The sequence below is a fragment of the Acomys minous genome (genome assembly GCF_964271855.1).
Source record: "Acomys minous genome assembly, chromosome: 10".
Classification (NCBI taxonomy): Eukaryota; Metazoa; Chordata; class Mammalia; order Rodentia; family Muridae; genus Acomys; species Acomys minous.
Window position 1 is genome coordinate 108166737 of NC_140491.1, and position 24043 is coordinate 108190779.

General features: G+C 42.2%; 1 protein-coding gene across 1 annotated transcript in view; it reads right to left on the reverse strand.

Annotated features, from left to right (window-relative positions):
• The window catches only part of GPR155 (G protein-coupled receptor 155), a 46479-nt gene extending 22691 nt beyond the window's left edge, over positions 1-23788 (reverse strand). The window contains exons 1-8 of the mRNA XM_084799168.1: positions 23563-23788; positions 19006-19159; positions 18010-18501; positions 9739-10138; positions 7062-7227; positions 5562-5717; positions 3454-3537; positions 2587-2704 (exon numbers count right to left, since the gene is read on the reverse strand). Of these exons, the coding sequence (XP_084655294.1) occupies positions 2587-2704; positions 3454-3537; positions 5562-5717; positions 7062-7227; positions 9739-10138; positions 18010-18469 (1384 nt within the window). The 5' untranslated portion in view covers positions 18470-18501; positions 19006-19159; positions 23563-23788. The remainder of the gene's footprint in view (positions 1-2586; positions 2705-3453; positions 3538-5561; positions 5718-7061; positions 7228-9738; positions 10139-18009; positions 18502-19005; positions 19160-23562) is intronic.
• Positions 23789-24043: the final 255 nt, after the last annotated feature.

Genomic DNA, 24043 nt, shown 5'->3' on the forward strand with positions numbered 1-24043 from the left:
CGGTTTACATTTCAAGCTGTGATCTACATTAGCAGAATAAGATCCTTTCTTATAATTAACACTTATGTTAGAATTAACATAAATGGGCACTGATAATTAACACTTTAAACTAGGATTAAACGTAAACAGAGACTGAGGTCCCCGAAAAGGGCTTGGCACCCTGAAATTCTGATTCTTCTGGCTCTGTGAAGAACTGCAGCTGTCAGACGACAGTCTTGCATCACCTGCTGAGGAAGCTGGGAAGGTCTGCTTAGGTCAGCTCAGCTCTTTGGCCTTGCTTTCATCATAATTTGCAAAACAGAATACTCAAACTGGACCAGCACAAAGGTGGAGAAATTGCCTATTTACACATTTCATGTATATTTGGAATTGTTTAATTAGCACACAAAGCTTGGGGCTTCACTGGTAGAGGACTTAGCTGAAGTGTTAAGCAGCAACTGATTTTAAAGGAGGAACAAAGCAAGTTCTTTGCTCTGCAGATAGGACAGAAACGGTGACGATGATTTGTAAACCAATCTGAAAATGGCTGGACATGAGGTTTTAAATGCACTGAACGGCTCTAGGATTTTGTCTTTGCCTAGAACAACTGAGCTATAAAATTGAGCTGTATTTAAAATACTCTGACGATCACAGGACACCTTCACTGCACTGGTGAATTCCTAAATTCTTTTTTTTAAAAAATATTTTATTAATTTATTCATATTATATCTCAATTGTTATCCCATCCTTTGTATCCTCCCATTCCTCCCTCCCACCCTCCCATTTTCCCCTTACTCCCTTCCCCTATGACTGTGACTGAGGGGGACCTCTTCCTCCTGGATATGGATCTCAGCATGCACGTTTGAAGGTTTTGGAGAGAGTTGGGGCATTTTGACAGCCTGATCTCATTGCTATTCTCTCGTTCTCATTCCAAACTCCACCTGAACAAACTTGGGTACTAGAGATCACTCTGGGCCACCTATATTTGGAAATACAGTCTCTAGGTCCTTTTCACGTGACATCTCATGACAAGACTCATGCTATGACAGGTCTACTTGCCTCAAAGAAGCACAGACTGCCTTCTGTTTGCGGAGAGTTTGCCGTTCTGCAATCCCTCCTCACACTGCTGCTTCGCTTCAAATGGATACAGACTAAGATGGGGCCAGCTTTTGATCTTCAGGGCATGAAATCAAAGGTCTTCCCCACCACGGTCACTTCCTGGCCCTTGTGTACTAGCCATTGTATGATTGCCCTTCCAGTACTGTTTTACAGTTTGAAACTTGTGGTATGAACACAAAAACATCCAGACAAACATACTGGAATGTCTGCTCCCGAATGAATGCTACATTTCAAAATAGCAGTGTTGAGTGAAACATTTTGTCATCCTTTTTGGAGTCAGTTGAAAGAGTATCCTTTCTCACTGGGACCTCTATTTTTTACAATAAAAAATTACTTTATCTAATGAGTACTTTGCTTGCGTGTGTGTCTGTGCTCCGTGTGCATGTTCTGGTGCCAATGGGCACCAGTAAAGGGCTTTGGATCCCCTGGAACTGGAGTTACAGATGGCTGTGAGCCTCCATGTGGGTGCTGGGACTCAAAACTAGGTCCTTAAGAGGAGTCAGTGCTCTTAACACGGAGTCATCTCTCCAGCCCCTCAACATCCTCTTACAAATGTTCCCCCCTCTACTTTTCTGAAGATTTTATTTATTTATTATTATGAATATAGTACTCTGTCTGCATGTACCCCTGCAGGCCAGAAGAAGGCGCCAGCTCTCCTAACAGATGGTTCTGAGCCACCATATGGTTGCTAGGAATTGAACTCCGGACCCTCTGGAAGAGCAGTTAGCACTCTTAACCTCTGTGCCATCTCCCCAGCCCACTTTCCCCTCTATTAAATGACTAGTAGATTTCCATTTGTTGAGTGTCTGCTGTATACCAGACATAAATAGCCATACTTCATCTATCTTCAGAGTATCACTGTAACGTGCTGCAAGCCGGCTTTAGAAGTATTGAAACAGGGGGCTGGAGAGATGGCTCAGCAGTTAAGAACACGGACTGCTCTTCCAGAGGACCCAGGTTTAATTCCCAGCACCTACATGGCAGCTCACAACTGTCTATAACTTTTGTTCCAGGGGATCTGACACCCTCACACAGACATTCACCAATGTACATAAAATAAAAATAAAACCAATTTAAAAAAAGAAGTAATGAAACAGAAGATCAGAAGGTAGTTAGTCTGTATGAGGCAAAGGCACAGTTCATGGTTGCGTAGGTGTTTAGCAGTGAGCACTGGGACACGCCTCACTTCTGCCCTTAGCCACCTGGTGTCTCCTAGGGGGAACTATGCTAACACTGGCCTTGAGCCAATGAGGGCTCTGAGCCAGGCAGAAATAGTGTACTCAGTAGATAACTCAGCTTTGCAGACACCGTGTGTGTGTGTGTGTGTGTGTGTGTGTGTGTGTGTGTGTGTGTAACAAACTAAGTAAACACTTTGACCTGTGCTAACAGGCTTCAAATGGATCAGTAGATGCTAAGGTCTCTTAGGGAGGGGGGGGGTGGGGAGGAGGGGCAGGCCGACTTTAACTGTCCTTTCATGAGCCAACTTACCTGTCCATAGATAGGTGCTGTACAGAGAGCTGTACAACAGGACAAACACCAAAATTTGTCCAACAAAATTTTTTTCTTTAACAAAATTCCATATCATCATTCCAGCACAAACAATAGACTAAAGAAAAAAAATTATTAAAAGATGTTGTAAGTAGCTAAAAGTAAATTGTACGATTTAATACCATAACAGAAAAAAAAAACTATTAATCTAATCATACCCATTAAAGTTTTATTCATGGAAAATAATCATTCATTTAAAGCTATTGCTAATCGTCAACTATTACATATTGATTTTACTAAACTTTCAAGCTTTATGATTAAAAAAAAATCTTTCCTTAGAGCTTTTAACAATGTACGTAGTAAATTAAAATAAAGACCATATTCTAAATTCTAGCCTTATCTAGTAACGGTTTACATAGAAATGTTAAACTTCTTCCCATCATGACCACATGCAAAGACCTAACTGAAAGTCAGGGTTGTGAGTTCTCTTTGTTTTTCTTCTAGACAGTTCTACTCTGCAGCACAGGCTGACTTAAAACTCACAGCAACATTCCTGCTTCAGCTTTCTAAACCTCGGACTTACAGGTGTGAGTCACCACACCCACGGAAGAGCTCAGTTTTTAATGATTCAACTGCTTGCATTTTAAAAATACAAAGCTATCACTGACCGCCATTACTAACCTCAAGGTTTAAGACATTGTGACATTACACGTATAAGCAATAACTAATTGTATTTAAGTAATAATTGATCATATCTACTAATCATTTTGACTTCGTAACTGAAAGAGAAATCTAAAAGTAACTGTCTCTCATGCGGTCCACTAGCCCCAGGAGACGCAATGCCATAAGTGTCTATGGTCCACTAACCTGAGCGATGAGTAGATTAGTTGTGAGCATGTGCGGAAGCTGCTTGTACTTTTTACTCAAGAGGAGAATAGCCAGAGACCAGATCTTGAAGGCAAAACGTTGAAGTTATTTATGTTTCTCAATCTTTATAAGTACTTATTAAACAGCACATCGGAAACCGTTTTTAATGTGGGACAGGATCTCACTATGTAACGTGGGCTTGCCTTGACCTCCGGACCCTCCTGTCTCAGCCCCCCAATGCTTAAAAGGTGACATGTGTGCCACTAGGCCTGGTCCTGTGATTAGTATTTTTAAAGAAGCCTTTTTATCCTCATTCCAGAGGAAATTTTAATGTTTTGTTGAAATTGAAGAGTATTAATGTAAATTACCATATCCAACGTGAAATAAAAGGCATGGGGAGATCCCATGATTAACAAATTAGTTCTTTAAGAGCTAATGGCTTGAGCCAGGTACATTGCTGCATGCCTGTAATCCCTGCACTCAGGAGGCAGAGAAAGGTGGATCTCTGTGAGTTCGAGGCCAGCCTGATCTACAGAATGAGTCCAGGACAGCCAGGGCTACACAGAGAAACCTTGTTTTGAAAAACCAAGGGGGAGGGGCTGGAGAGATGGCTCAGTGGTTAAGAGCACTGTTTGCTCTTCCAGAGGTCCTGAGTTTAATTCTCAGCAACCACATGGTGGTTCATAACCATCTATAACAAGATCTGGTGCCCTCTTCTGGCATGCAGCCAGAAAATTGTAAAATAAATAAATAAATAAATAAATAAATAAATAAATAAATCTATCTTTGAAAAAAAAAAAGAACTAGTGGCTTGACCATGGCCATATTCTAAGTAAGCCAACCTTCAGTGGCTAGGGTAAGACACAAGGACTTTTCTAAATTTTTCTTTTCTGATTTCTATGACACTAGCAAAGAGTCTAAATTCCAGGTAGTCTTATTTCAAACAACACATACCTCCCACACCAAGATTAATCTTGTATTCCTAGTATTTAAAAGGATTGGTTTCCTTTTCCTCCTCCTCCTCTTCCTTCTCTTCTTCCTATTCCTGTTCCTCCTTTCCCTCCTCCTCTCCCTTTCTTTTCTGGCCAGCACTCAGAACCTAGGCCCTTATGCATGCTAAGCATATGTACTATAGCTAAGCTACACCCCAACCCCGGGATTGAATTTCTATTCTTCCTTCATAGTGCCCAGGGAAGCACGTCGGCTAACTGTCTTCTTTTCCCTAATTGCCGATAGAAGTCGATACCTTCTCTCTCCCCAAGCTACCTTCTTATCAAAGTACATAGATTTTTCTTTCTTACTTTCTTTCTTTTTAAAAAATTTATTTATGTATTGTATATGAGTAGTTTATCTGCAGAAGAGGGCATCAGATCACATTATAGGTGGTTGTGAGCCACCATGTGGTTGCTGGGGATTGAACTCAGGACCTCTGGAAGAGCAGGTGGTGCTCTTAGCCACTGAGGCATCTCTCCAGCCCAGATTTTCAAGAACATGTGATAGATATGGGATTTCCTAAAAATCACATTAATCATACGTGTATTTCTTGTTAGTGTACATATCCATTCCTTTTAGAAACATTGTCTCTTCCAATCTACAGCTCTGACTGGATTCAGCAGGCAATCTGACCTGTGAGGAGACGCTAGTTGCTAAAAAGCTTATATACTTGAGCTAGGAGGATCAGGTTTGAAAAGTTATTTGAAGTTTCATTTACATAAATGATTAATTTTGATCCCAAAGACCTCTGCTGATCCTATGATTCTAAAGTAGATAATATTTGTATGGTGATCATTATTCATAGAACACTTACCTCATTATCTCAAACCTTAGAACAATCCATAGAACTAGGTGAAATAATTATACAGCTAAAAAAAACCCTAAGCCTAAGAGAGGTTAAGTAACACCAAAGAGGCACACAGGTAACGTGCAATAGGTCAAAGAATCAACTCCAAGTCTAAGTCATATGCCTCGCCTGCTATACAACTCAAAACTCCCGATCGGAAAACAAACTTAGTTAAGTAGGAAGTTGATTTTACATTTCTTTCTTACTAGTAGTTATTGTCAACCTTGTTTTATGGTTCCCTTTCAATTTGACACTGAAACATACTCACCAAGGAAACCAGGCTGATGATACTTATATCAAAGCTAACATTCTGAATGGCATACGCCAATGGCTTAGCGTCCATGGTGGGGAAGGTCAGTAACCAGGCAGAGACATACATGATTGGAGCAGACACAAATGTACTTATGACCATCCCTGAGGTTATCTGCAAAGTGAGGGCAAATGAAGGAGTCACAATCTTATTGAAACAATTGCTTAACAATTTAAACACCCATAATACACTAGTGCATTTTAAACTGAAAATGAAAACCAGTAAGGACACTGTAGGATCCAACATGTTATCTGATGCAGGATTCTTCCTTTATAAGACAACACTCCATTGGCCTCTCTTTCTAATGTAGGTTCAATGATATTTACATACAAAAAATACTACAAATTCTGTTGTTGATGATTGATTCTCTTCCAGGTTCTAGAAAAACACCTTTCAACTGTCTAATTAAATCTATAAACAGTTTTCTCCCACACTACTTCACAAACTATGGGGTGTATGGTAATAAATTAACAGAAAATAATTACCAAATATGACATAGATTAATGTAGTGGAAAGTTTTGGTGTCTTTAAAAACTCAGTTATGGTATGTTAACATGTTTTTGTTTTAATCCCAGGTGTGGGATATGGGGCTGATTCAGATTGTCCACAAAAGCAAACTATTTGCCTCCTGCAGGGTGTTTACCAGCTACAAAGAGAGAGAGAGAGAGAGACAGAGACAGAGAGAGAAAGAGACAGACAGAGAGAGAGAGGGAGGGAGAGGTAGACAGACAGAGACAGAGACAGACAGACAGACAGAGAGGGAGAGGGAGACAGAGAGCCAGAGACAGACAGACAAACTGACTGACTGGATTTGCCCCAAGGAACCTGATGACCCGGAACAGCCGGAAGTAGCCGAGGAGAACTCCGCCCCTTCTCCCCACTAACAATTCTCTCCTCCCTCGTGTTGGCTGTTGGAAGGGAATGGGGTGGAGAAGGGTGAAAGGAACCCAAAATAAAACTAGAATTTTAAAAGAGGCCAACATATTAATCAATGGAATTGTCCCTCATATTACTTTCAGAACCCCTTAACACTGTGTATATCATATACAATATATACAGATACCATTAATTTAGCAACTTTCTCAGCTTATTGTGGGGTGTTTCTTGTGATGGTTGGATTATAATCAATGAAATAGATTTTTCCTTCAAAATTCAAAATTACCCCTCTTAAAATAACTTTAATGCTTAAGTATAAGCACAGATGCAAAGTACTTGGAACAAAACAAAGACTAATAAAAGAGCACAGGTTTTAAAAGGTAGAAAAGTGTAGAAAAAATAAGGTTCCTGTATTAAATAACTACGGTTATGCAATGCTACAAAATTCCTCCTTATTTACAGTGAGACGGCTTAGGAATCTCAAATTCTCATTAGGAGAGCGTTGCTTTCTGCGGTTTACAACTTCACTTTCCTCTTCTCCACAGCATCCACCCCGCTCAGAGAGAAACAGTGGATACGTACAATCTCTACTTCCATGTTGAACTGTGTGGCAAAGATGGCCACTCCCGGGGCTACAGGGAAGACGCCATAGAGAAACGCGTAATTTGACAGGCTGGTGCGGTTCACCACACTGCCGCCCTCGTCCAGGAGCTCAACCATCTCTCTGCACAGAAGGGGCAGCACCAGGCTGCGGAAGGAAGAGACGCAGAACGTGCTTAACACCGACGCCGGCTGTGCCTGCTCATAACTGCACTGGCCAATCTGGAATTATATTATTACTGTTCTGCCCAGAAGGCATAAGTATTTCCGTGCCTATCTTTTTATTGCTGCTGAACTTTTTGGTTGAAAGTCAAGAATTCAGCTAGGAGCAATTTCAAGAACAATGTCCTGGAATATTTCAACCATTAGGGAATATAAAGGAGGAAATAGACTTTTACAACATTTTCTTGCAAAAAAAAAAAAGTAAGCACTATAATTATAGGTGCTTTCTTGCTTCCTCTATTGGTTCATTGAAATGTTAGATTTTTAAGAAGATAGAAAATCCTGGTAATTTCTTTCAATATTTCTAAACTTTTTGGGAGAAAAAAAGATGAACTTCATGGTTAAGTGGTATTTAAATGTTTCGATTAACGACAACAAAGCAGCCCAACAGGATTCTGAAGAGCAGTAGAAAGTCGGCATCTTAATAATTAGTTCTTGATGTTTGTAAATAAAAAAGAAAGATCCGGCAAAGGGAACTGAAACAACTGTGTGGAACAGAAAACAAAGGAAAGCTCTGGGGAGGGGAGGAGGCTATTATTAGAGCCTTCGCCGCCCTGTAGAGAGAACACAGCACAGTCACTAGGCTGAAAGGCTCGTCTTCAGAAGGAGCAAGCTGACGTGCCCTCACAGCAGTGGCTAGAGAGGGACACTGGCATGATGGGTGTGTGCACTTGTACACTGGCGTGCAAGGGCATGATGGGTGTGTGCACTGTACACAGGCGTGCCTGCCCAGCCAAGGGCTGGCACTGGCTGTTTTCCTCACTTGCTTTCTGCCTTAGCTTCTGAGACAAGATGACTCATTGAACCTGCGTTGGCTAGGCTGGCTAGCCAGGAAGCCCCAGGGCTTTCCACCCTCCCAGTGCTGGAATTGCAGACTCCCGCTGCTGGGTCTGGCTTTTTACATGCCTGCTGCAGAACCGAACTCAAGACCTCATACTTTGTGTGACAAATTCTTAATAGCAACTTCCCCTGTCCTAAATTACCATTAGATGTTTGTTTAACAGACAGTTCATGCAGCTAAGGCACTGCAATTCCTTTTTGTAAATTTCAATATTTCTTTTTCTCTATGTGTGTGGGTGTACTGCCTGCTTGTATTTTTGTGTATTGTGTGCATGCAGTACCCACAGAGGCCAGAAGAGGGAGGTAGATCCCTCTGGAATTGGAGTTGCAGAGGGCTCTTAGCGGCCACGTGAGCCCTGGGACTCAAACCCTGGTTATCTGAAAGAACAGGCAATGCTGGGACATAGGTCCAGCCCCACTTTTTTTTTTTAAAGAATCAAATATCTAATAAGAATAGAAAACCTTGAAATGTTTAATTAACATTTAAATTACAGCATTATCATTATTGAAACATTACAGTGGAAATCCTAACTCATATATTATGAAAAACATATTGCCACTAAAAATATTTTCTGAAATATTCATTTTTATTTATTTTGGAATATAAATGTATAACACTGTCCTGGTCCCATGACAATTTATATATTTATAATTCAACCTTTTAAAAAGAGTTGAATTCCATATCTAAGCTTGACCTAAGTACTTTGGGTAATATTGCAGTGTTAACTCCATGGCTGACAAGCCAAGAAGCTGAGGAAGTATCAACTAAAAAGTATTTCCACCATAATGTTGTTCCAATCATGATAATATGACTAAAACTGTTTATATTGATTTACCTATACTTAGAACATACAACTAAACTCATGGTCACAATTCTTAAAAAATAATGTACATTAAAAGTTATTATTCTTAAACAATAAGATGCTTTTACTTTTTTTGATGGACTTAAAAAATTTGCAGAATTTATTTTAAAAAATATGATCCAGGATGTAGCATAGCTCAGTGGTAGACCAGTTAGCTAGCACGTAAACGGTCCTGGGTTTGATGCCCAGAAACATAAAAATTAACTAAGTATGATTTTACTGAGGCATTGAAAATATTAGATAAACTTTACACAAAAGCTGAATGGGGTGGGGAAGCCTGAAGGAAAATCAATAATCTTTATCTTCTGACAGAAAAGTAGAAAAAACAACCTCCATGCCACAGTAAGAAAATAACTTGGGGGGGGGGGGGCTGGAGAGATGGCTCAGAGGTTAAGAGCCCTGGCTGCTCTTCCAGAGATCCTGAGTTCAATTCCCAGCAACCACCTGGTGGCTCACAACCATCTATAATGAGATCTGGTGCCCTCTTCTGGCGAGCAGGTGTACATGCAGGCAGAGCACTGTATACAGAGTCAACAAATAAATCTTAAAAAAAAAGGATGAGGAAAGAATAATTTTACAATAACCAAACAGTCCATTTCCCTTTAAATCACAACAACTATTTAAGCAAGGATTAATGTTTAAAGGGAGAAATAGGTGCAATAAAACCCAATGAACTGGTTAATAGGCTTTTCTTTCTCAATCTAAAATTCCCAAGTTCAATAAGCTAAACTTACAGTTTCGCTGTGATGAGAAGGGTTAGTACCACAAATGCCGACTTCTTCAGTCGCTTTATTTTTCCTACCATTGTCAGACCAAGGTAAAACAGGGCTGATCCAGAGAAGGAATTTGCAAGTCCATCAAGAAAATTTTCCATATATACAGGGATCTTTTTATCAAGAATAAAATTGAAGGCAATGCCAACAAAGACCATAAATACGATGGGGTTCTGTAGCACGCGTAGAAACCCAAGTCCCACAATCTTCGCTTTATTTTGAGAAGCACTTTGAGAGTCTTTCGACTTCTGGATTTCACAGAAGATAAACCCTATAGGGTTTAACATCATAAGAGATATTGGTGCCACCAAGTAAATGTACTGGAGATATTCTGGGTATGTAGTTTGATACAGAGCTTCGACTGTAAAACAAGAACATTGGTTTTAAAATGTTACCGTGGAATTAGACAGATATGTATATAACATTTTCTGTGTTTGTTTACATCACTGGAAATTAATCTAAATAGTGACTAATAACCCCATTCACTTTTTTTTTCACTTTTTGAGACAGGGTATCTCTGTGTAGCCTTGGCTGTCCTGGACTTGCTTTGTAGACCAGGCTGGCCTCGAACTCACAAAGATCCGCCTGCCTCTGCCTCCCCAGTGCTGAGATTACAGTTATGTACCACCGCACCGAGCTCCACTTACTTATTTTTAGAAAGGCAATTTTTAGTAATAAAATTGACAAGGAAGAGAAACCTAACTATATTAAGTACCATCCAGTTTATAAAATAACAACCAACTTCAAATTTTTTTTTAAAATAAAAACCAAACTATTTTCCCAGGCAGGGGCTTAAAAATGAATCTCCAAGAAAAGGACAGAGCTGAAAGAGCCAGTTACCTACTGAAGAATGAGAAAACAAAAAGCAAATCAACAACAAAACCAGGCTGTGTGAGATTTACAAGGAAGAAGGGCACATGGCAGAGCACACATGCTATATTCTGTAGGTGATTTAAGGGGCTTTTGGAGGGTGTAAGAAAAATGTGACCAGGCTGGAGAGATGGCTCAGCGGTTAAGAGCACTGGCTGCTCTTCCAGGGGTCCTGAGTTCAATTCCCAGCACCCACATGGCGGCTCACAACTGTCTTCAACTGCAGGTCCGGAGGATCTGACACCCTCTCTCAGACATATACATGCAGGCAAAACACCAATGCAAATACAAACAAATCATTAAAAAAAAATTTTAAAAAGAAGAACTTGACTCGTATAGAAGAGGCAGGTAAGTGGTCGGTTCTTATTCCCAGCAGTTCTAGAAGGTGAAGGCTGACGGCTGGCCTGCCGCCGAGCAAGGCAACTCAAAGCTGCCGAATCCACAACTTGGTCTTCAGGCTTGATTTGGACACAGAACTTGAACCTATCCAACTAGAAGGATAAAAAGCTCATTCATAATGGATGTGATGTGGAGAAATAGAAGATAAAATGCACTCCTGTAATCATTCCAAGGAGAGAGGCAATCATGTGAACATAATGGAGATCGAGTTTCTTAATTTACATTAGGGTAAAGTGACACAGGTCAGAAAATATTTGTTTACCTACTCGGGATTCGTAAGTTCAGCTCGTGTCAGACATGTGTGTCCCGTTAAAGTTATGCAACGAGTTATATAACCTCAGAACCTCACCTTGATCTCATTAGCTACTCTTACTTTTTATAAGACTCAAATCATTTTTTTTTCTCTCAGCTAAGGACACACACAGGTCTAGAATATCTCCAAGATAGAGCAGATATGATTGCATAAAACTTTAATTCTCTTAACCAATCTCTAAATCAGATATGCTGGCTTTATGACTCAGTGGCTGTAGCTCATGTTTTCTGGTGCTTGTTTAAGTAAAAAGTGGCATGGTGATAATTATTCCTAGGTAGGTACATTCCTTAGGTATTCCATGTCTAAGATGCCTACTTAAGGTTTGGTCTTTGTTGTTTGGTTGTTGTTGTTGTTGTTGTTGTTGCTGTTGTTTGGTTTTGGTTTTTCATGACAGGGTTTGTCCTGGACTTGCTTTGCAGACCAGGCTGGCCTCGAACTCACAGAGATCCTCCTGCCTCTGCCTCCCCAAGTGCTGAGATTACAGGTGTGTGCCACTGCCTGGCCCACCTAAGTGTTTTAAGTGGAATTTCTAGTTAGGGAATGCCTAGTGTTTTCAGACTTGTTTTAAGAATTTTTCCTAAGTGGCCACAATGCAATACAAAGGTGTTTTCTGTGGCAACCTTCATCTCCAATTCCACACTGTACTCGAAGCCCTTATATTGACTGATGGCTTGTGTCTAGAAATGTCTCTTCTGGTCAATTAGTGATCATTACTACATAACGGACGGACACACACACACACACACAGACCCATACACACAGACACACACACACACAGACACACACACACACACATACTGTCTCTGTCTCATTTAATGCAAATCTGAGCAACAGTTTTCCAAGGCTATGGTTAGGCAGTCATCGAATCCTGCAGCATGCCCCACTCTTGCTTTGGCTTGCTACGCGCCCAGGTATCCAAGGGGAGCACAAATGGTAGGCAGAGTGCAGTGAGACAGTGTAAAGGAAAAGAGACCACAACCCACATCATCTTTTACAGTGAATTACTTTTCTGTCTTACTAGTGACTGTAAGCTTGGTGTACCTAATTTATTCATTAAACCTGATTATAGGTAAGTATGTATAAGACAAAATTTATTATATATGTAATATATACATATATGTATATATAATTGAGAATCTCTTCACTCAGGATTTTGAGGCAAGGAACTGCTGCTGGGAGTTTAAGGTCTTAATATATATATAAGACTCAGAAGGGGGATCTTGAAACAGTCTCCTGTCAGATGTGGGAAACTGCTGGCCTTCCTTCCTTTATAGGGTCTTTTGTATATTTTCCTCCTGGTTCTTACTCCTATTAGGTAAAAATCTGAAAATTAGGTTACTTAGTGTATAAACTAACCAGAGTTCCTTTGTGTTTTCCCAACCATTCCCTTTATCCATATTATTAGCACTGAAGAGTACCATCTAAATCACAGCTATTCAAAGCCAAAACTTTCACAAATTAGCATTTTTGATCATTTCTGCCGCTCACTGGAACAGCTCTTATGGCTTTCTCTTAACAAGCACAGCCAGTCCGAATAACTGTCCTCTGCTTTCTCCAACACATCCTTCAAGCAAACAACCCTATCACAGTTGCAACAGGCAAACACTACACTCGTAACTATCAGCCCCACTTGCTCATCACGTCTCCACTCTCTGACTTACTTGTTCCTTACTGAAGCTTGCCTCGTATTTGAGGCCAGTCTCTTGGATTCCTTCTACCAAGTCTTCAACCTACACCATTAAATCTCACCCCCTCTATAGTACTAGAATACTTTATTTAGTATCAATACCACCTCAAGAGACTGGAGGCATCATTTTATCATCCACAGGCCCCACCCAACACAGTGAGGGACGAATCTGATGAACAGGATTAACTGCTACATCAACGAATGCTGAGGGTTTCAGATATAGTAAAAATGCATTTTGTATCACACAATAATTTATATCTGCTATTGGTTAAACTATCTTTTTTATGATCCATATTTTACTTTAAGAATTATCACCTAAATTAGGCTCTTTTGATGTGTGTGTGTGTGTGTGTGTGTGTGTGTGTGTGTGTGTGTGTGTGTAGTGTGTACATCCACATGTAGGTGGAAGCCAGAGGTGATACTGAGTGTCTTTCTCAAGCACTCTCCACCTTCCTCTTTAAACAGAGTCTCTCACTGTACCTGGTGCTCTCTCTCTGGTTCAGCTGGACAGCTGACCTGTAAACTCTAGGGCTCTTTGTCTCTACCTCCCCGGCACTGGGGGCTTGAGTTCAACCCAGCTCACGCTTACAAAGCAAACACTTTGCCAACCAAGTCCTCACCCCAGTTCCTTATTTTCTTTTTTTTTGATACTGACTCTCACCCTGTAGTCTATACCGGCTTTGAAATACCAGCCGTCCTCCCGCTTCAGCTTATAAATTTCTTTTAAACTGGACAATAAAATCATACGTGTTATATAGGCATGTCACCTTGAAATGTAAACATCTTGGAATGGTTAAATTAAAGCTCACCAGCATACAGACTTTCTTATGTATTTTTTATGATGTTCTTATCCGTATTCACTATGTTGTACAATAGCTCTCTTGAACTTATTCCTCCTATCTAACTGAAATTTCACGTTTTTTTTTTCTTTTTACACACTGTGAATATTTATAATGCAGGTTACAATTAGAGCCTTTGAACTCTGCTGAGTGAGTACATAAGAGAAAAGAAGTAACATCTAGAAGAGCAAATAATTGTGATTAAATAAATACTTATTAAATTACTAGAGAAAGGGGATTCAATGTGGGAATTTTAGTCTCTTTTGCCACTCACTTCCATAACAACTTAATGCTTCAGCTTTATGAATTCACAGTGCTTCCCTTTTGCTAGCAATCTGAAGACAATCTTTCCAGTCAAACAGGAAAATACACATGAATACAGTGACCTATAGCAACTAAAATTAGATTTATAATCACGACATCAACTATTAAGTCCTAATTAATTAATGATCATAAATAAGGCTCTGAGAGGGCGGGGGAATCCCATTATGAGGAGTTATTATATAGCGTGGAAGAACTCAGATAAAATTAGCCACCCACTGTGACTCCCATTTTGATTTCTGCAGGGTTTCAATCTTAGCAAATAACACAAAGACCCTGACAAGATCATTCCATTATTTAATGGCATATAGTTAAATGCTTCATCTCTTTTCTGTTTACAGCTCAGGCACTAGAGCATAATTATGATTAGTCAGGGTACTTATGCTATCAGCATTGTTTGAAGAATAAATTATAGGACTTAACTATGGCCTATTAGTATCTTTTAATGACAGAGGCAGGGAGCCCTTCTGATCTGCCGAAGTCGGCATTTCACCTTGGTAGATTCTTGGTCTCTCCTAACACCTGGATTTTTTTAAAAAAAGTACCTTTGAAAAGAATTGTCCTAAAAGACAGTAAACTCTTTTTAGTCTGCAATCCGCTTGGACTTTAATGGACTGTATGATGTTATATCACACAGTAAAATATTACACAGTAATATAGCATTGTTTATTTTCTATATACCACGGTCATAGTATATAGAAAAGATGCGCAGCCACCTTTTTTCTTTATTCACTAACTTCTCTGCATTCCAGCATTTCCCAAGTCACCTGAAAACTGGGCAGACGAGAAGTCAGCGCAGCCTTAAGAAGAGTATTTCTTCTAACTCGTTGTCAGTACGCCTCCATGAGCACGGCTGTGGGAATTCCTAGGAGAGGTTTGTGAAACAGACTAAAAGGTCTCTCTGCCGACGGTCTCCTCTGCTCACCATGCTCACCAGAGGAAGGCAGATGGGCACAGACAGCACCAGCAAACACCCCGCTGGGGAGCACACACACGGCATGTTCCAAATCACACCTTCCATTTTATAAGCAGATGAGAAGGCTGTCTATATGACTGGTTTTTTAATAACGCTATAGCCCACAGCCTGATGCTACGTGAGTTATTTTCTGGGGGTAAAACAAACCGGAAAAAGTATAATCCCAAATCACCAACACACTCATCAAGGAAATTTGGGCTGCTATAATGCTAGGAACCTGGTTATTACCAATTTACTGATATAACATGAAATGTAAGAACAATTGATTTTAAAAAATGGCTTGGTATTTATATTTAATTTGGAAAGTGCCTTAATAGGAAAAGTAATTTATTCAAAAGCTTTTCCCCCACTTCTGTTTCCCGCCCCCTTGCACTTTTGTGGGTTCCTACGTGTTTGTGTGCAGCCAAAGGTGGCAGGGGGTATCTGCATCTCCCATGTCCATCTCCGTCCACTTTATTTGGGAGACAAGTTTCTCACTGGACCTGGAGCTTGATTCAGTTAGGCCAACTGACCAGTGAGCTCCAGGCCTCACCTCCCCACCTCTCAGAGTTATAGCTGGGAAAGGCCCACCTGACTCTTTTTTCCTTCAAGCTGGTAAGGAAAGGATTTTATTAAGGGCCAGGAAACACACACATAAAGCCAGTGCACAGAGTACTAGACTTTTCACAAAGCAGAGGAGGGCCTTGGGAGGTCAAGCCCTCGGGCCTGGCCTTTGTGTGGGTGCTGGGGTTTGAACTCAGTCCTCTCGCCTTTGCAGCAAACACTTACTAAACCACCACCCTGCCCCCCCCCCTCCCCGGAACATTTTAAGGACAAAACCATCTGATTCCATCTGAAGCTGCTGAATTCCAAAGGCTGGCTGGGCCTTCTAAGATGAGCTTAGCCTGTTATGCAACTGTGTGACACAGAAGAGTGTCTGGGATTTGGAACCAGAGCACCTAGACCTGGGTCTCAGGCACATGTTAGCTGGGTGACCCGGGTAAAACAATCGCGTAACCCTGTCCCCTGACTTGAAAGTGATAACATCTGCCCTATTCAAATAATAAAGTCCCCTGTAGACTATCAAGTTACAAATGGTACTTCTCTTTATGAGCTCATTAGTTTATATAAAAGTGTGAAACTATATACTTCTAGTTCATGTCTAAAATAAGGACAATATTTATTAAATACTTAGCACTCTGGCGATGAGCCACTTGTGGAGTCTTTATACTACAAACCCTCGCCCGGACTACGTTCTTAGTTCTCTCAAGGAGATGGACAAACATTGACCTCTGCTGTGTAATTAGGATTTAAAGTTCAGTAACTGTAAAGGCCTACGGACAGAACTCCTATTTCTAGACTAGTTACCTAAGGGCCTTGTTTGCCCTCCCTCTTCAGTCTCTGGCTTTACACGGTGTTATTTGATTTCTTTGGTGGTTTTCATGGCTAAGGTGGGAAATAGGGAGAAAGCAGTGAACTCACTGCAACCTTTTTGGTGAGGGTGGTGAAATGACTTGTGGGAAGGAGGATGGGGAAAAAAATGATGGAGGCCTGAGAGTTCATGGTAGGTTTCAACTATACAATTTAGCATCCCAGTGAACCTCTGCTCCGACGGTACGCCATCAGAGGAGCCTGGACCAGGTACTCTGGCACAGCGCCATCCCATCATTCGCACCTCTTACTTATTCTTCTGGCCTCTGCTAGCATTTGATAGGATCTTAGTTTCAATCTTACAACTTTATTTTGTCACTAAGATATGGATGCAGTCTGCTTGAGAACTTTGTTCACAGGGCCGTGCCCAGCAGCTGGCTCAGTCACAAGCATGTAACATGCTCTCATAAGTAAACGAATGGATACAGGCACAGGAGGCCCCATGCTGTGGTAAAAATCCACACAACTTGCATTTTTAAGTACTAAGAAGTGGTTTCTGGGAATGGTGGTATATTCTGGAAAGCAGAATATATTACCTATCAAGAAACCTCAGCATCCCAAATTAGTGTGTTTCTTGTTTTAGAAGAAAATACAAAATTAGGCTGTGTACAGCAGTACACTTCTGACCTTAAACAAGAATTTAACGTCAACATAAATACACTGAAAACTCAAATAACAAGCTCACAAATAAATTCTAATGTAAAAAGTATCTATATATTCTAGAGCATAGGAACAAGAATGGTGTGGAAAAGCCACTCATAAATTCCCACTGCTGGCATGTGATGGTGACTTTCATTGAGACACTAATTTTTTTTTTTTAATCAGAATGCAATCCCTTCTAGAAATTAGGTGTCTTTACATGAGCTAAGTGAGAAGAGTGAGAATACTATTAGAAAGATTACCCACTAAGGTATTAGGATATGGCCATTTATTTTAGGTAGATAATTAAGTGATCCTTAAACGCTGAAATTAAAGGAAAAAATGTACACTAATTTAAGACAGCTCTAAGAAAAAATGATGGGCGGGTGGAGAGGGTCTAGGAGGAGTTGGGGGGAGGGGAAACTATAATCAGAATATATTGTGTGGAAACAGGATTTTTTCCAATTAAAACAATGAATGATGCCAGGCGAGGTGGAGCACGCCTATAATCCCAGCACTCTAAAGGCAGAGGCAGAGGGATCTCTGTGAGTTCAAAGCCAGCCTGGTCTACTAGGTGAGTCGAGGACAGCCAAGGCTACACAGGGAAACCCTGTTTCAAAAAACCAAAAACAAACAAACAAACACACACACACACACACAATGAATGATTTCTTAGAGACAAGAATATGTCACTAACAAATGCTTAGATAAATCAAAAGTTTATGCTACCACATAAAACACTTGAATTTTTTTTAACTGAAGAAGAAAAACAACTTACCTATAGGGTATCCCAGTGCAAAGTCATTACTTTGTGTAGCAAAAATAGGGAAGAGTCCAGCTTTGCTAAATCGACTCTCGGGACTGGCAACCAACAAGGTTAACACACACACAGTGAAAAATACAGAGGCTTTGCCAATTAAGATACTATATAGAAAAGCCCAATCCACATTGGAAAAGTTAAGCACGACCATGTTTTTGAATAATAAAGCTGGCAGGGCAAATCTGGAGACGAAATTTCCCAGTCCTTTGGCCTGGGTTGATGTTATGATGTTGGCCCTCCCTGCTATGTAGCCACAGAGGACTATGCCAAAGCATTCTAGCAAGGCTGGGAAAAGCCTCGTTATTGACATTGAAGGTGGGTCATTGGTGGAATTAAATCCATGAGTCAACGTTGCAGACAAAGTCTCATTCATATTAACAGCAAGAGTTGAGTTCTCTGTTGAGATATAAGAATCCATTTTCCTTCTCAATTCCACCTCCAAACTGGTCTCTGAAAAAGAAACAAAGAAAGAAAGAAAAAAAAAAAGAAAAAAAAAAAAGAAAAGAAAGAAGAAAATTCAGTTTTATGACCAAGCAGAGCTCAGACTGAAATGGACCACAGCAAATCTGGGCTTATTTACATATTAAATGGCTAAATAACTGTACTCTTTCCGGAGACCACCACGGAGGAAATACAATGGAAAAGAGGTGGGAAAGGTGCTTCACTCCCAAAGGGCAGGTCAGCTCAAAATATTTACGCTACTATTCTATTTTTGGTATCAGACATAAGTAAAATAAGACCCATGAACGTTACAGCTGCAGTGATGCGCTGCGGTTCTCTGCAGGGATCCACAATCCACCTCCATCTACCCGGACAAGAGGAGAAAGGCCCACAGGGTGCAAAGGCCTGGAAACATCTTAAGTTCTGAGGGATAGGCGGACTAGGCGATCGAGTCCCACACCGCCTGTGGTCATGCTGTGGCGTGAGCGAGAATCACAGCAGGGTGTTACTTACCAACGCTGAACCCCAAACTTAGGCTTCACTTTATCATCCGTGAAGTGGCAATGTCAGTATCTACTTCAAACAGAGTCCTTACGGTATCATCACAGCCGGCACACAGGAATCACTTAACCAAACTGAGCGTCACTGTGGTAGAGTATGAGGGAGCCTGTGGGAGAAAAAGGTGATGAAAAACGTCATTCCACCGGCTTCCTCTTAGCTCCTTTTACGTCAGCTCACACTGGCCAACGGTCCTTTAGTGCCATAGGCGGCTTTGCACATGCAGTTCACTCTACTATGTCCTGTGCCATTTGCACCGCCCACATGATTAGCACTTACCCATCTACCAAATGCAAGCACAGGGCTCAGGAACCATCTCATCAGGTGAGGTTTTTTTTTAATCACACAGCTAGGCACGATTCTTTCACAAATAACACCAGGATCTTTCCCCCTAGTCTACTTGTCTCAGTTTGTGCAACCCAGTGCCTTAAGATAACTGACTTATGCCTGTCTCCTTCGCCTGCCTTTAAATGTCACAGAAGCAAAGACGGCGCATGTCTTGGCACACTCTTGTGTCTTTAATATTTAGCACTATATCTGGCACATAGGAGACACCTGGGGGAGGAGAACAACTTGATTCATGAAAGTTTTCATTAAATTTATTAAATAGCAACCAGTTCTTTGGTTTGTTTTTGTTTTTATTTTTGTTTTTCAAGACAGGGTTTCTCTGTGTTAGCCTTTGCTGTCCTGATCCACCTGCCTCTGCCTCCCAAGTGCTGGGACTAAAGGCGTACACCACCACCGCCCGGCTTAGCAACCAGCTCTCTTTTTTGGGGGGAGGGGGTTCAAGACAGGGTTTCCCTGTGTAGCCTTGGCTGTCCTAGACTCACTTTATAGACCAGGCTGGCCTCGAACTCACAGCGACCCGCCTGCCTCTGCCTCCCAAGTGCTGGGATTAAAGGCGTGCGCCACCACACCCGGCTTAGCAACCAGTTCTTAAGTCAACCTCTTCTCTCACTGTCAGTTCTCTCTTAGGTATTATCTAGTTCATGAGTGAATAATCCTTCTTCTAAATGATAAATGCTTCTCACGGCAGTAACAGTCCCCCAAATACAAACTATATCTGAAAACATTCCAAAGATGTTCATGAGATTTTACTGAACGTGTTCTGCGTGCTAACGTGGCAACTGTCATACTCCCCTCCTCTTGCTGCCAGGGATACGATGAGCACAAACTTTAGATAATTTTGAAACGAACTGGTTTTTCTATTAGTAAATTGAAATTAATATGAGAGTAATTGTCAAGTTCTAAGGACTCATTCTAGGTTTACCATCTAAAGTGGCCTTATATAAGACAGGAGGAAAAAATCTGGGCTTCCTGCAACGTATAATGCTTGGGTTAAGTTCTCAAACACTTACACCACATTTAAAAGACTTGGGTGGCAGGCCAAAGATCAAATGATACACGGGGTTATGTAAGAGAATATTTCCTATGCTGTTTTCTATAAGCCAAACCTTTTAAAAACCTTATATTTAATTGAGCTTAAGACAAGTATTTCTTTTTTTTTTTCTACCAGGATTAAACAGGAGTGCTTAACAGAAACAAATCCAACAATGTTTACATACTTGAACTTTACCAAATAAGTGCCAAATTATACTGGTTGGTACACACAGCCAGGCCCTGGGTGGGACACAGAGCCAGGTTCTGGTTGGGACTCATAGCCAGGTCCTGGTTGGGACTCACAACCAGGTCCTGGTTGGGACTCACAACCAAGTCATGGTTGGGACACACAGCCAGGTTCTGATTGGGACAAAGAGCCAGGTTCTGGTTGGGACACACAGCTAGGTTCTGATTGGGACACAGAGCCAGGTTCTGGTTGGGGCACACAGCCAGGTCCTGGTTGGGACTCACAACCAAGTCATGGTTGGGACACACAGCCAGGTCCTGGTTGGGACTCACAACCAAGTCATGGTTGGGACACACAGCCAGGTTCTGATTGGGATAAAGAGCCAGGTTCTGGTTGGGACACACAGCTAGGTTCTGATTGGGACACAGAGCCAGGTTCTGGTTGGGGCACACAGCCAGGTCCTGGTTGGGACACGCAGCCAGGTTCTGGTTGGTACACAGAGCCAGGTTCTGGTTGGGACACACAGCCAGGTTCTGGTTGGGACACGCAGCCAGGTCCTGGTTGGGACATGTAGCAAGGCCCTGGTTGGAACACGCAGCCAGGTTCTGGTTGGGACACATAGTCATCCTTGAGGGATCTGGCCAACAATTAGACTTGAGTGCTACACATTGGAGCCCTTAAGAAATGTGTACTTATCCAGGTGTGGGGGTGCACACCTTTAATCCCAGCACTCGGGAGGCAGAGGCAGGAGGATCTCTGTGAGTTCAAGGCCAGCCTGGTCTACAAAGCGAGTCCAGGGCAGCCAAGGTTACACAGAGAGACTCTGTCTCGAAAAACCAAAAACCAAACCAAAAGAAACAAACAAATAAAAAAGAAATGTGTACTTAGAAAGGTAGTGAGTGGGAAAGGAGGTGAGAGATGGGTCCAGCCTTCTGATGCTTCCCAAAGCTTCCTGTATTTCTTTGCTTGAACAACTCACAATCCCCTATTTGGACAACGTAAGAACAATCATGTGTGTGTATATTAACAACAATCTTAATTAGAAATAGCTAAGTGAAAGAGCAGCAGACTTTGAGCCTTAGCATCTATCAACTCTTTGGATTAATTACTTGGCTTCCTTTGGTTGGCTTCCTTAACTGAAAAAAAAAAAAAATGAGTGGGAAAACCTCCTTAGAGAGATACTGTATGCAAAGCTTATCCCAAGGTATGCCTTCAAGAAATGGCAGCCACAGTCCTAGTGCCAAGTGTGGCCCCCTCCATGCCGGAAACCCAGTACTAGAAGACAGAGGCTGGAGGGTCACAAGTTCAAAGCCAACTGGGGGCTGCAGTGAAACCTTGTCTCAAAAACAAACAAACAAACAAACAAACAAACAACTAACAATCAAAGAATAAACCAATGATGGTGAGAGAGAAAGAGAGGCTGTAGACCTAATGATAATGATTAGAATAGTAACAAAGTAAACAGCACTTGCCATAAGTAGGTATACAAACACGTCTGACATTAAAGATCCTCAATGGTCCATGTACTAGATGTTCCACTAAGTTACCAGTGTGAGATGTATTATAAAGTTACCAGTCTCTGTTCCACACCCACCAATTAAGAGGAGTTGAATTTAGTTTGGTCTTAAGTGGCAATATATTGACAGTGAGCAAAGAGCTCTTCATCAAGGTGATGGCCAAAGGGTATAAGAACTGGAAGGTTCAACTTTCATCTAATTGAAAGTTAAGAGAAACTTTTCAGAGTAACCTGCCCTTTCCCTCGATTAATTTTTTTCCAATGTTATAAAAGCAACCAGTCCTGAGGCAAATAAAAATGAAAAGGACTCCTAGTCTGACGAGATGTCACACATCTGTAATCCCAGCACTAGGGAGGCAGAGGCAGGAGATGATGAGTTCAAAGCCAGCTACAAAGTAAAGGCAGCCAGGGCTTACACTAGCCGCTGTCTCAAAATAAGGAAGAGGAAATTAAAAATAATTTTAAAAGTTTTATCTCATACCATTTTAAACATGGGGGGAAAAACCGCTACCAAAGCACATTTTAAGATGAACAAGAACCACAACAAAGGAAGTTAAAAAAAAAAAAAAAGAAGAAGACATCCAGTCCTTTAATCTACAAAAACAAGGCTTGTTACGGAACAAACAAGTTGTCGACCTGTCACCATAAAAGCCAGTTCACACCAGTAGACACCAGAAAATGAAGTATACAAACTGGTCTCTTCATGTCTGACTTAGATAACACCACTAAAGCACTGAAATTGTAGGTTAACTGATATTAAGTTAAATGTGGTGCAGTGTTAACTTGAGAAAGCTTTAAACTGAGGGTGTTCTCAAACTATCCTTTCCACACGAGAAAAGCCTAATGTCTTGTGGCACTATAAAAAGCACTCTTCAACATCAACAGGCACCCCCAGTCAGAGCCTTTTCTCCTTGTCTGCCTGCAAGGGACAGACTTTGGCCCGCCAAGATAACAAGTACAGAGTCCCTAATCAAATAGATGGCCGCTGGGACCCGTGGAAAAGGAAAGACAGGGCATGCGAGTCACAACATGGGAGTACGGTCCTCGGTAAAAAGTAAAGGAGAAAATTTGGCGCAAAGCACCAGGTACCCGTGCAGAGGCGCTCAGGAGGAGCAGACAGGGGAGGCCTCCTTGGGATAAAGTGAAAAGTCGGAGATGACAAGGTGAACGCACGTGCAACGGGGCGCTCCGCACCCCGAGGGATCGCAGCTCTGGCACCAGAGGGGACGAGTCACCCCTTCTGCGCAGACCATGCCGAGCGTTCCCGCAGGTTTCAGGCGCAGGCGCTGAGGGGCAAAGGCGGACAGGCGCAGCAGCGAGCCGAGGCCCCCGGACACCGGAGCCTGACGCTGCTGCCTACTGGTCCGGACCCCAGGGCCAACGGCCGGAGAAAGACCCCGCAGGTCCACGCTATCGGGGCTCATCTCACCTGCTAGGTCTGGAGCCCGAGCTGCAAGGAGAAGGAAGCCGGTGCTCGCAGTGGGCCAAGCAGCGAGCACACCACCGACATCTCCCGTCCCCAACCCTCTTCTCCGAGCGGCGCGGCGTGTGGCAGGGACAGCTGCCCAACCACGTTCTGTGAAAGGGACGGGTGAACCACTGCCGCCTGTCAGCTCCCTCGGGCGTCCGCGGCCCCGGTCCTCCTCCCCGCCTCCGCCCCGCCCTCAGGCCCCGCCCCTGGCCTGGAGGTCGGAGATGCGGGTCCCCCACCCTGCTATGAGGCTCCGCCCCCAACCCCGCGATCTAGCCCCGCCCCGCCCCAGGCCCCGCCCCCAGCGTGGAAGGCCGCGTTTCGAATCTCCACCCCGCCATCAGGCCGCACCCCCAAGCTCGAGGGACACACCCCGCCCCACCCTAAGGCCCCGCTCCAAGCCCGGAGGTCCGAGATGCCGGTCTCCACTCAGCCTTTA